This window comes from Haemaphysalis longicornis, unplaced genomic scaffold (assembly GCF_048455015.1).
Source record: "Haemaphysalis longicornis isolate Haplotype H1 unplaced genomic scaffold, Haemaphysalis longicornis Haplotype H1 scaffold_9, whole genome shotgun sequence".
Lineage (NCBI taxonomy): Eukaryota > Metazoa > Arthropoda > Arachnida > Ixodida > Ixodidae > Haemaphysalis > Haemaphysalis longicornis.
Window position 1 is genome coordinate 21,560,848 of NW_027526460.1, and position 12,492 is coordinate 21,573,339.

Here is a 12,492-nt window from a genome sequence, read left to right on the forward strand (position 1 = left end):
CCCTTGGAAATCCCGTGCAAAAGTATAACATTTTTGTACGCGGGTATCGAATTCTCGTACACCGTTACATTTGATATATCGAACGCCGCGCCACAAGTGCCCCTGCAAGCACGCTTCTCCTGACGGATTGTGGGCGATGATGATGACTTCTCGCGCGTCGCGTCGCTTGGGTGGCATTCAACACCTGCTCGACTTGCTCGGTGCGCTGAAAGGGGGATGACCTCATGAAAACGAGAACACAGGGTGTGATTGTATGCGAAAGGGTAAGGGGGAGGTGAAACCGATGGAAAGGCGTTGTGATTCAGCGGAGGCTCTGCTGGCTTGTAGACCGGGGCGGCATGGTGCGTGTTTTTTTTTGTTCGCGGCGGTGTGTCTTCGGAGCCATGGTGAGAAAAAACAGCAGAAAGTGGATTTAACGACGAAGGCGGACATCAGTAGACCCGTGGAAGCCGGTGAAAAGAGAGAGAGAGAGAGAACAAAACTTTATTAAAAAAGAAAAGAAAACCGGGTTAGCGAGGGGGCGTCGGACCTCTGGTCCTCCGGTGAAAAGAAGCTGTCGGTTGCAGAGGCATTCGAAATTCCTCGCTGCACGTGTGAGCACGACACCGCGCAGCAAGCTGACGTGAGGCGAAGCATAGCCACCTCTATAGCGGCTTCGGTGCGGTTCCAGACGAGAGGTGTTCGAATACAAAAGAGGACGGCGTTGAATGCCTCGAGAGTGAATTAGAGAGCTGTAAAAATTCCCATGCGCCATACGCCGCAACAGCACGTAAGTTCGTAAGGGTTAACGACGATGTGCAGGCTGTGGCGTATAGGAACGATGCGCCGATCGCGAAGGGGATCAATGTTATCGAAGAACCGAACCATATTAGCGACCCTGACGACGTTCCATACCGCCTACGGCAGCCGAGTTTACGCCGGAATTCAACGTAATTCGCGGCCGTAGCGGCGCAGTGGACGGCGCCAGGCTATCTTATTTGAAAATGGCGTTCGTAAGCTTGAAGACAGTTTGGTGGACTTCATGACGCAGAAGATGAAGCAAGCGAGGCTCATGGACTTTTTAAATTCAGAGCATTTCTTTAACTCACGATGTAGCCCGTTCTAGTTGTCCGTAGTAGTCCGCACCCCTCCCCCTGCACTATATAAAAAAATAATACTTACCGGCGCCTGGTTTCGATCCCACGACCCTGCGGCCGGAACGCAAGGTACATGGTGCTCTACCCACTGCGCCACAAAGCCGACACAGAATGGAAGGCTACGAACGCGCCTTATATCCTTGACTCATTCAAACTACGTCAAGAAGCTGCTGATACAACGCATTCACTACCTGTGGGCGGAACGCGAGGTACATGGTGCTCTTCCCACTGCACCACAATAATCCTACCCACCTGCTAATAAATGATGTCACGTGACCACGTAATTACGTCTCCTCATTTAATTACAATACAACAACCAACAGTAACAAGTGCAACAACATTAACGTAACGCAAACTACTTAACGTCGTGCGCCCCCGGAAATGCTCTGCATTTGATCGTGCCCCTCGCGAGGGGGATGTTTTTTTTTTGTGCTAAGTAACCCTTGGTGGTTGTCGCGCTGTGTTTTGAATGTTCCATGCTTTAAGGAACAAATCGGCAAGCTACCGCTTGTCGCGATCTTAGAAAGCTCTTAACGATGTGCGGAGTTTTAGTATAAGCTTCAGATGGGCATACTTTATATTTCTAATTATCGATATATCGAGCTTTTTCGCGACCCCTTAGGAGTTAGATGTACCCGGGATCGACTGTATGTCATTTCAGCGCCGCAGATTTGCTCTTGCCGTTCACGGTTCTGGCAATGTCGACGACTCTTTAGCGTCGGCAGCACGCATGTAGCAGACGACGCGCAGCGTTGTTTCTGCGTGGCGCCTTTAGCATGCTCTGGTAGCAACTGCAGCACACGCCCCCGTGTTCCCTCTAAGTGTTAACCCGATAGTACATCTGGTATTCAGATATGCCGGAGCACGCGAGAGGTTGCAAAAAAAATTAATCGCCGTGCCGTCTTTCGTTGCTGCTCTGGTGTCGAGACATCTCAGTGCGCATGCGCGTCCCTTCGTGCTTGCTATCTTCAGTTGCTGGGGGACAAGATGATTACGTGCAGCGTTTGGCGCTAGCAATCACTTTCTTAATTAATTCTATCGCGCGATGTTTCTCTCGGTAGACCTCACCGGTTTTTCTTTTCTTTTTGCGCTTATTCACGGTTTCAATGCGTGAACTCCCTGCTCTGTAGCCAGAAAATTAACACTATCTCGAGGGCCCAACAACGAAAGCATTGGGCATGATCACGGTCCTCTTGACAACTTACTGTAGACTAGCAAGCAAGAAAAGTGGAATGCGCCTGTCGTGGTATATGGCAAGTAAAAATGCTACATGTCAGCAGCGATGAGCGATTGAGCGTAAAAAAAGTCTCGTGGACGCGCGTTATCTTTCCAGTCATGGCTGGACTAGGGCGAACTGCTAGTGTGCCATGGCAAGGCAGAAATCCACCTGTAGCGCCAAACGCTACATGCAAGGAATAGCAACGGTCGTGAATGTAGACACGTCGCGCTGATAGCCAGGTTTCGCTGTAAAGTTATCTTCACCGCGGAAAAACGACGCAGTAGCCACAGGTGGCGCTGATTAGATGCTGGCGCACCAAATAAATCTGGTAACCTACTCCGTTGTTATTTTTTTTGGGTCATTGAAGTGATTGGTGTACACGTAAATTGGATCAGTCATATATGCTGACGCTCCCGGAGTCTAGGTGCAGCGCGGAACCCTTTCCTGTAGGTGGGACTACCCTTACGATATGATTATTAGTGCGCAAACACCAGGAGCGCCTGCCACAAGAGATCTTATGCTCTGTACCCTCCTGAAAAGCGAACGTGGGGGAGGGGGGTGAGGGGGGAGGGTTGAACGATTGCACAGCCCTAGCGCGGGAGGACGAAAAATGCACATACGTTAAAGCAAGACCAATTTGGGCCCGCTTAGTGACGCATATTAACCAAATGAGGCGTGCTTACGCAGCTGGAGTGAATTAGCGCCAGATGGTCGCATAATCTTTTTCTCGTTTTTAATGATGAATAGTTTCACTGTAAGAGGGTTGACACGGGGAACACCCGCCTCTCGTAGCACCCTCTTACCGGTTCCTTATGACAGAAATAGCAAATAGAAATAACGGAGGGGAAATATGAGGTATACGCTCCTGTGCCAGGCTCGTGAATGCCACAGATGTTTGCTGCTCCTCATCTGCCCTTCCTGGAGAACGAAATGTTTCCTCTTGATACTTTTTGATGGGTTCTATGTCTACTATCTTTTACTCCCTGATAATGCGCCATACCCTGGAACCCGACCACACTTAAACGCGCATTGCGATTCCTGCGCATGGCAGACGCGTGTCGTGTCCAAGGTGTCACAGTTTCTCGGGGCGGTGCTAATTACCTGCGTGGGCTATCCGGACCACTTCGGAGTGTGAAGCTTCAAGCACGTTGATGCCGTTTATGCTCATGATGATGTCTCCCACCTCCAGGCCACACGTTTCGGCGGGCGTTCCTGCACCAGAGGGCGTCATGCGCACTTCAATGACACGGTGGCACACATCACCATCGCGGCACTATGGAGAATCAATCAATCAATCAATCAATCAATCAATCAATCAATCAATCAATCAATCAATCAATCAATCAATCAATCAATCAATCAATCAATCAATCAATCAATCAATCAATCAATCAATCAGTCGATCAGTTAATCGGTTAATCGGTTGATCGGTTAATTAATTAATTAATTAATTAATTAATTAATTAATTAATCAAGTAATGAATGAAGCAATGAATGAATGAATGAATAAATGAATGAATGAATGAATGAATCAATCATTAGAATCAGTTTTCGTTTGAATCATAAGAATCAGTTGTTCTAATGATTTTTTTTTACCCATTGCACACGGCGTATGGTATGTGGACTCCAGCCCATTCGTAAAAGTAAAGTTCCACGGGCCTTCGCCTTAGCCTTACGCGAAGGCTAAGCAATTCGAACACCATTATGCTTTCGCGGCTGACGGCTGCGCTTTATTTCTTTTCGCCACCTACCGAAAGTCCGGCGTTTTTTATTACCCCGAGGTGAATAGCCTCGCAGATGTCTCTGTCGTAAGTACAGGTCCTGTGGACCAATGACGCTCATGCAGACAAAAGGAACGTCATCGAATCGGCATGCACGGCACGACAGCAAGCGGTTTGGAAAGGCTGCCAGCTTCGTAAGGCCTAATGGGTTTCTTACGAGGTTGCCCATAAGGAGCGGCGCAGCGATCGACTGGCCGCTTTGTCCTCCAAATTGGCTGGCCGGGTCGGCCCACCCGGCTCTTCTCGCCCGAACAACCGCAGCGCAATCCGGAATCGATTTTTATCGCGTTTAACGCCGTACGTTAGGTTGAAGAGAACACACGGACACGACGAACGTTTATCGAACTCCCAAAGCCCCGGTAAGGTCGCAGGGCTGGTATCCTGCCAAGGCGAGCTGTCTCATGATGGGGGCAATCTGAGACATCACCGCAAATGCCTTCTGCGTAGAAAACTGCAGCGCAAATAAAACGGGGCTGAGGCGATACACTAGGGCGGACGCACAAATTAAATTATCGTGTCTCAATTATTACACTACATGCTGCGTGACACATTTTTTTCGTTCCAAAACCTCAGGTACTAAAAGGGCCACCAAAGCAAATTTTCCTTTTTTCCCATGTGAAGTTTTCGTTCCAGTCTCCGGTCTCTCGGCCGTTTCCCGTGGTGGTTTCTTTTCTCGTGCGTTTTTTTGTTTGTTTCCATTTCGAAAGGAGGAATCAGCAGAAACAGAAATGCAGCTGCTGCACTTTCTGACGTTTGGCGTGGCGCAGAAAAGAAAACCGGAGAGCGAGTGGCCTCCTCGGCTAAGAAGCTGCGCAATAACGGTTTCCTTTTTTAGAATACCCCTGACGCCAGAGTTCCCAGCCGAAAGAAACTAAAAGGCACGGCTGATGATCGAGAGAACGAAAACCGGTGACGGCTACTTTGTGCCCACCACCTCTTGTGTCCACCGTCGCAGTTAGAACCCGTTTGAAGAATTTTTGTGCGTGTGTATATCAATGTGAACGGCGCAGGTTTGACAGCCATGACGGCAGTTCGAAGCAATCTCAAATCTCCCCTTTATTCTCTCCTCACACATCCGCCGAGAGGAAGCAGCATTAGGGCGCCGCGTCCATCATGGACGTAGCGACAATCAGCGCGCTACACGAGGAGCAGAAATCATTTGCTGCAGCCCAACGCATCACAGTGCGTGCAGGGCGCTCTGGAATCCACAGCATGGAGAGATTGGAGCTCGCCTTTCCCGCGCGGTGCCGCGCTCGAAGCGAGGAACCCAATTTCCACGCGGATCAATTTGCAGCCAGGGTGCATAAAATAACACGGCGCTCGCTGCAGCGCCCCCATGTGTAAAGTACATGCGTAAATAAACGGAATCGAAGAAGGAAAAAGGATGGCAAAATATAATATCTCGGGGGCCGCGTGACGATGGTATAACACAAAAAAAAATTGCCGCGGGGACTACTCGATATAGAATCTTTAAGCAGCCGAAGCAGAGGAAATCTTTGGAAATAAATTATAGCTCTTGAAGCTTAGTTCTGTAGCTCCTTTCGGCTAGCCTATATGGGAAAGTACGTTCTTTATTCTCTTGGTTCTCGTGACGGAATTGAAGCGGAAAAGAGAAAGAATAGCAGCAGACGGGAAAAGATAATGGCTGTGGTAAGAAGTATTCATTATGCAACGCATAATGAATCTTAGCCCACTGTCAAAACCATGCCTTTACACTTAGTTTAGGCCCGGGGTGAAAATAAAAAGACATTCTCAACATCCGAATATGTCATATATATACATATACATATATGTATATATGTATACATATACAGAAATAAGGATTGGCAGACAAGAATGCGAAGGAAAGCAAAGGGGAGAATGCGGTAGGTCATTGAAAAAGATAAAGAATTTTTGGAAGAAAGAAAGAAAGTGGAGAGAACATTCCTGCTGGGTGGGATCCGAACCCACTACCTCCAGAATACGCGTCTGGTGCGATGACCACTACGCTACCGGCGGGGCTGTTTCTCCCCTCCACTTTCTCGGGTATTTATGTTAAGGAATTTGTTGTCTGCGCTTTGGGGTGGTAGCCAGCGCCACTCGGATTACTCGGGGGTGAAGGGGACCTCCTTTTTTACCCCCGGGCCGTGACTCGAGCGTCTACGACATGTCAAGAGTGGTCGACCAGCGTTGAACCCTCTTTTAAGTTCCCTATGGCACCAAGACTGCCAGAACAGAGTCCCTCGCTATGCAAGTAGCGAATCAGAATGGGAAATGATGGGCTGGTTGAAATAATACATAAATAAGGATTGGCAGCCAAGAATGCCAAGGAAAGCAAAGGGGAGGATGCGGTAGGTCACTGAAACAGATAAAGAATTTTTAGAAGAAAGAAAGAAAGTGGAGCAAAAATGCCGAACCCACGACCTCTAGAATACGCGTCTGGTGCGATGACCACTACGCTACCGGCGGGGCTGTTTTTCCCCTCCACTTTCTCGTATATGTATGTTAAGGAATTTGTTGTCTGCGCTTTGGGGTGGTAGCCAGCGTATTCTGGAGGTCGTGGGTTCGGATCCCACCCGGCGGGCATTTTTTCTCCACTTTCTTTCTTTCTTCCAAATTTTTTTTTATGTTTTTCAATGACCTACCGCATCCTCCCCTTTGCTTTCCTTAGCATTCTTGGCTGCCAATCCTTATTTCTGTATTATTTCAAAGAGCCCCTCATTTTCCATTCTGATTCGCTATATATATATAAATAGAAGTAGAAGAAACTTGTCGAGGAGCCAGGAGAAATATTTAAGAAAATGGTTGACTAGCAATTAAAAACAAAAACAGAGTAGTTTAGTCGAAACGTCATTTCCATTGATTTATCGTGGTGCTGTAGGTCAATATGAACAAAGCGTGAAATAATGAAATAAGAAAATGTGCCTCATCAGCTCGAACATAACAGGGGATTTTTCGGTACTATGATCCCGCCGGGAAATGATGAGTTAGCAGTTGCGCGACAGTTTCGTGCGTGAGGCTAGCAGCAGACAAGCAGTTGCTCGTCGGTGCGGTCAATAATCGCTTGTCTTTCTTGTTGAAGAGCTGTGCGGGATACATAGCGCATGCAGGGACGGTAAAAAAATATATATATATGACGAGTCGTTTTCTGTGCTTTTAGGTGAACCTTCACAAGGGGGTTCTCCGTCCTGCACAGCTAGCGCCAACGCGAAGTACGCTGGCACCTTTATTCACCCTCATTCTCCACTCCCAGTATGCTAGTGCTGGCTGCTGAAATGTTCGTGGCAACCCCCCCTCCCCCCCCCTTTCACTTTTCTGCAGCTCTAATTTTTGTTTCTTCTAATGATAGGCAAGAGCCCAGTGGCATAGTAGGTGCAGTCACGTGGACGCAGCCACAGGGAAGGCAGTGGTTGTGGGTCTCATACAGCAAGGGTGTAGCCGGAAGGGCGGGGGTTTGTGGTGTCAGAAAACACCTCGAAATTTTGTGACGAATCCCCGTCCCTCGTTTCGGCCTTTTTTTTTCGTCCATAGTTTTTACACACTTCATCCATACATATAAATGTAAAAAAGAGAAAATGACATGAAAACGAAAATAAGATATTGTTTCGGGCTCAGACTATCTTTTTAAATTTTTTTCCGGCAGGGTATAACACCCCTCGAAAAATATTTCTGGCTACGCCACTTCCGTACAGTGTTTCGCACGCACGTACGCAAAGCGACGCTAGCAGGCACTCACGCACGCGCACACGCACGCACATCAACGAAACGCAAAGCAACGCAATGCATGCACGCACGCATGTTGCAACCATTGTCTGTGTCCTATGCCTGACAAAAACATGAAGCGAGATACAGAACCAGATAGATGCAATAGCGAAACCGAATACATAATAGGGAGTTCCTTAAACAGAAGAGATATATAGAGGAAGGGACTGAATGGGCAGTGGATGCGCTTCAAAAAAGGGAAAAAGAGCGATTTCTTAGCGGAGAGGTCCATGTGCGAGACCCGAACAAAAGCCGTATCATTTGTTTCTTATCGACTGGGCTGCTCCGGAGAACCGACAGAAAAGTAATGCAGGCCGGACGGAATTATGCCGATGAAAGGCTTGCAGCGCATGTCGATAGGCGCGACGCAATCTGGGGAGATTAATAGCTCGTGCGGGCGCCACAGGGACGGGACACAGGGCCGTATTGATTGGCGGCTGTATTTATTGTGCCACAGATTTCTTTTAAAGCATGCTTTGCCTTATACGCGCATACCCACGACATAAGATGGCGTGGTGAGCCTAGGTTGTGAGCGAGCGAGCGAGCGAGCGGGGTTTGTTTCAAAAGTGAGGTGAATTTGGCTCCAAGTGCAATTCCACTTTCGCGTGCCAGTGCACACAAAAGTACAACCTGCCACCATGGAAAGCCCACTGACAGCTGTAAATGAGCCTGCTTACCGCGCACGTTAAGTTTCCGAACATGGTCACGATCTACCGTATTTTCGCACGTATAACCCGACCCTGCATATAACCCGCACCCCCACTTTACGCCGACGAATAAAAAAAAAACGTCCCCAGGTATTGCCCGCATATTTTATACATAAAAGGATGAACCAAAGCTACTACTCAAGCAACATTACACATTTGTTTATGAAAAAAAAAAAAACTTAGTTTGCTGACTACGTAACTAGATGACTTGTCGCATACATTTTTTCAGTTGGTATATTGTTGAGCTGTGTGTGCAAAATAAGCAATGTCAATGGGAAAACAGTGGCTTAGTCGCAGTTACTGCTGTAGGGGCATCACGGCCCAACGCGCATTGTGGTGAAGCTGCACCAAAGGTAATACCTCTCATATAATCCGCACCTCTACTTCACCCCTGAAATATTCGCACTTTTGGTGCGGGTTATACACGCGAAAATACGGTATCCGCATCCCTACACCGCACTCAGGTGTAGCTCTCGAGCGTAAAAAAACTTGCCCTGCGAAGGTGGAGGACCAGCAGAGCTGTACAGTACCGGGGGTACACGCCTCCGTTTGGCGTGTAGAGTCACGGCACAACACCGAGCGGTACGAAATCCTACGTGTACGGAATCCGGCGTTATGTGCATTGGGTGGTTTCTTAGCTTTTCTTTTGCAACGCCAGGTGTCAGCTCATGGTGCCAGCACATGCGTTACTGGCTTCATTTGACTTCCTCATAGAGAGCGCTGGGAAGTTTTTGGACACGGAGACGAAAGCTCCACGAGGAGGAACCTAGCCATACAGAGCTCCGCTGTTAAAAAATGAAGGAAGCCCACACTGACGCGTGAGACTTGAAGGTAGCGACGCTGTACGCAACTTTCACGACAATCACGAATGTTTATGTCCACGATTGCAGCCGATTTGCTTTTTCTTCCCCACCACAACGCTTTTTACTCTGTGCGCTATAACTGTGAGCTTCTTTCATTTATCTAGAAGTGATAATCATCCGACATCCCATTCGAAGGGCGTACGCTATGACGTGTCTTTCTCGTTTCGAGCAAGTGTTGCCGCGAGTACGGTGAACGCTGGAGTATTTTTTTTTTTGCCGATCTTGGCCAATATTTCTCTAAGTGGGTATGCTTGGCTTGAAGAATGCGCGCGGGGGGTGCTGCGCGGTCGTCGCGAGGCACGCACACACGAGCGCTAGGCATTCTCTTGGTTTTTTTAACTGCCGGGCGGTCGCCGCAACGGCCGCGCTCACGGGCGTGCGCTCGGCAATTTCTTGGTATTTTTAACTGCGGACGCTAAAAATTACGATTAGCTAAACAGCGTCGCTGTTATTAAAAAAAATTCCCATTGGTTGTACCTTTTTGTGTCCCAAGAGAACCCTGCCTTGATGTAACAATGTGAAGCGACTGAAGCGTGACGTGCCTACTTTCGAGCAAATGAACCTTGGATCGTCACTACTGCGCTGTCGTATAAATCGGCCGCGCCGACCCAACCGCTTGACGCAAACATGGCTCTGGGCGTCACGCCGCCTCCCTCCCTCCCATCTATTACGTGAAGGCAACTTCACCTTTGCTAGCTACAGTGGTGCAAGAGTTCACAAGAGGGCAAGAAGGCGTGAACTAAAAGCGCAAGTGTACTGGTATTTTGCGTTCAGGTCTCTGTTCCCTGTAACTTTCTGCGCAACTAAGATGCTGCCCAAACTAGCCCCGTTTGAAGCGTTATTGACGCTCACCTTTCTCGATGGCCGAGACGACAACCGGGTGGCTTCCATGGATGCGGAACCCGAACTCACCGTTGTTCTTCTCTATCCTCACGGTCTTCGTGGCCTCTGCAAAGAAAAGGGACGCTGTACACGCTGCTTTCCTGAATCGGGCCCTTTCTCCGCGCCTCAAATAATCACTGGTCCTCGGCAGTTGGCTCCCCGAGGTCGATGGTAATCGCCACTGGCGCCAGTGAATCGAGCAGACGGGGGAAAAAATGGCGAGATCCATCCCATTACTGATCACGGCGGAGTGCCGAATTAGCCGTTGCAGCGCACTGACGTAACGTCATCTCTATTAGAATTATTCTCACTATCTCAGACACAACCTGTTTAGGTTTCCTCGTGTGGCGGCGTTCTCAGGTGTTTTTTTTTAACTCGGCAACTCACAACAAGTAGAATAATCTTCCAGAGATGATTCTTTGAAGCGAGCTTTTTTATACATTGATCCATGTCGGCGTCGTCAGGTGCGCTTGAGAACTGGCTTCCTGTCTGCAGCTGCCCCGTGAAGACGCTTAATCGCCCACAGTTACTACGTGGCTGCTTTCCTGAAGGACGCGCTCTGGTTGGTTCTACGGGGTCTTCCTAGTCACTTCTTAGCTGAAACCAAAGGTACCCTTCTCGCCGAGATACGATTTCAGTTTTGTGATGTGCATAGAAGGCACCAGATGGCGCCAGATTCCCGTGATACGCTGTGACGAATCAGAAGCATTGAAGGACTCTGGTATTAGTCTGACGACAATGACATTAACGATGATCATTCTGAGCGAGCGAGTTACGCCGGAATCTCTCGACAGCGCACCGTAAGCAGCTACGCTGTGAAACATGATTGCCGTGCAAGCGCCTTAACGGTAGAAGAAGCACTCCGGCAGAGAACAGCGGCACGAAGTAATGCGAATAGAGCGCGTTCTTCGCAGCAACGGCAGCGAAGACGCGAGCAATGGCGTAAAGTAAAGAACGGGAATGGCATCGTGAAGCGGTGGAAAGTCACTCAAGCGACGGAAACAAGATTTGCTTCGCATCGCTGCGGAACCCTCGGAGAGATCTGCTCCGAATTTTTATTAGCCCGTTACTTGTTAAATAAAGATCTATGCATACATGCATTATTACCAACGGCTGAAGTTGGAAATGAATCCACGTCTATGCCAGCGCGCGGTTACTTATGGAACATGCTGTGCGCAGGTGGCGGGAGTCAGTGCCTTTCATACGCGCGCAGAAATGTACGAGCAGTGCGCTATTCTAGTTTGAGAAGAAAGGAGCAGAGTGACACCATCTTAAAGCAACAGTAAATGGGGAATGAAGACAGCGTTAAATTAATCAGTGTGCGACTAATACGTTTAAAACAGAAGCGCTGTACTTAACTCTGGTGACCTCAACGCAAGACTCTGGGCTTTGTCAAGAGCTGATACGAACGCGACTCAGTCTTCCACTGTGACTACGTAAAACGTTTTCTTCTTGTGCGGTGTCAAGTTTCACTAAATTTAGCTACACGGGAAAATTTCAGGGAAAGTAGAAGCGTACAGCCCAAGCGAGAAATCTCTAAATAGCCGTGAATATGCCCATGATCGTATAGATTGTTGAATAATCACAAGCGCGACATTGCAGGGCTTTCTACGCCCCATATCTGTCGGTCACAGACATTTTGATTTTTCAGATATTTCTCAGCTATATACACAGCTGGCTAAAGGGCTGAGCTTGGAGAACAAGCGCTAATCGCTAGAGCCAACATGGGGCTTCCGAATACAACGTCTCTTGCGATTACGTAACTCTATCTGATGCGAAGCAGCGTTCAATGCATGCACGGCCTTCGCTATTCCGTCCAAAGCATAAGCGCAGCGGTGGCCGAGGCTGTCCGGAGGAGAGCGGGCCGAGGGCTAAGCCGAAGTGACATGTCGCGAAGATGCGCCCGAGTCTCGAGGAGCCCCGAGCCTGGATAATTTTTGCTGACAGCTTCAACCTTGTCATCTGCGCGCGACGCGTATACGAGCCAGAAAATTGGATTGGCCGCCGCCGCGGTCTAAATCGATAACGAATACGTCGGCCTCCCTGGATCTCAGCACCGTTCGTCGCTTATCGTCGGGTCTCTTTTACGGCCATTATCGAGTTTTTACGATAGTGCGGCTAACACCGGCCGAGCAGGACAAGGACCGTCAGAACTGTGGTGAG

General features: G+C 48.8%; 1 protein-coding gene across 2 annotated transcripts in view; it reads right to left on the bottom strand.

Annotated features, from left to right (window-relative positions):
- Positions 1-12,492, bottom strand: part of LOC144153792 (uncharacterized) — a 176,349-nt gene that overhangs the window by 32,128 nt on the left and 131,729 nt on the right. For both annotated transcript variants that reach the window (XM_077685522.1, XM_077685523.1), the window contains exons 6-7: positions 10,300-10,395; positions 3,457-3,567 (exon numbers count right to left, since the gene is read on the bottom strand). In XM_077685522.1, coding sequence (XP_077541648.1) covers positions 3,457-3,567; positions 10,300-10,395 — 207 coding nt within the window. The remainder of the gene's footprint in view (positions 1-3,456; positions 3,568-10,299; positions 10,396-12,492) is intronic.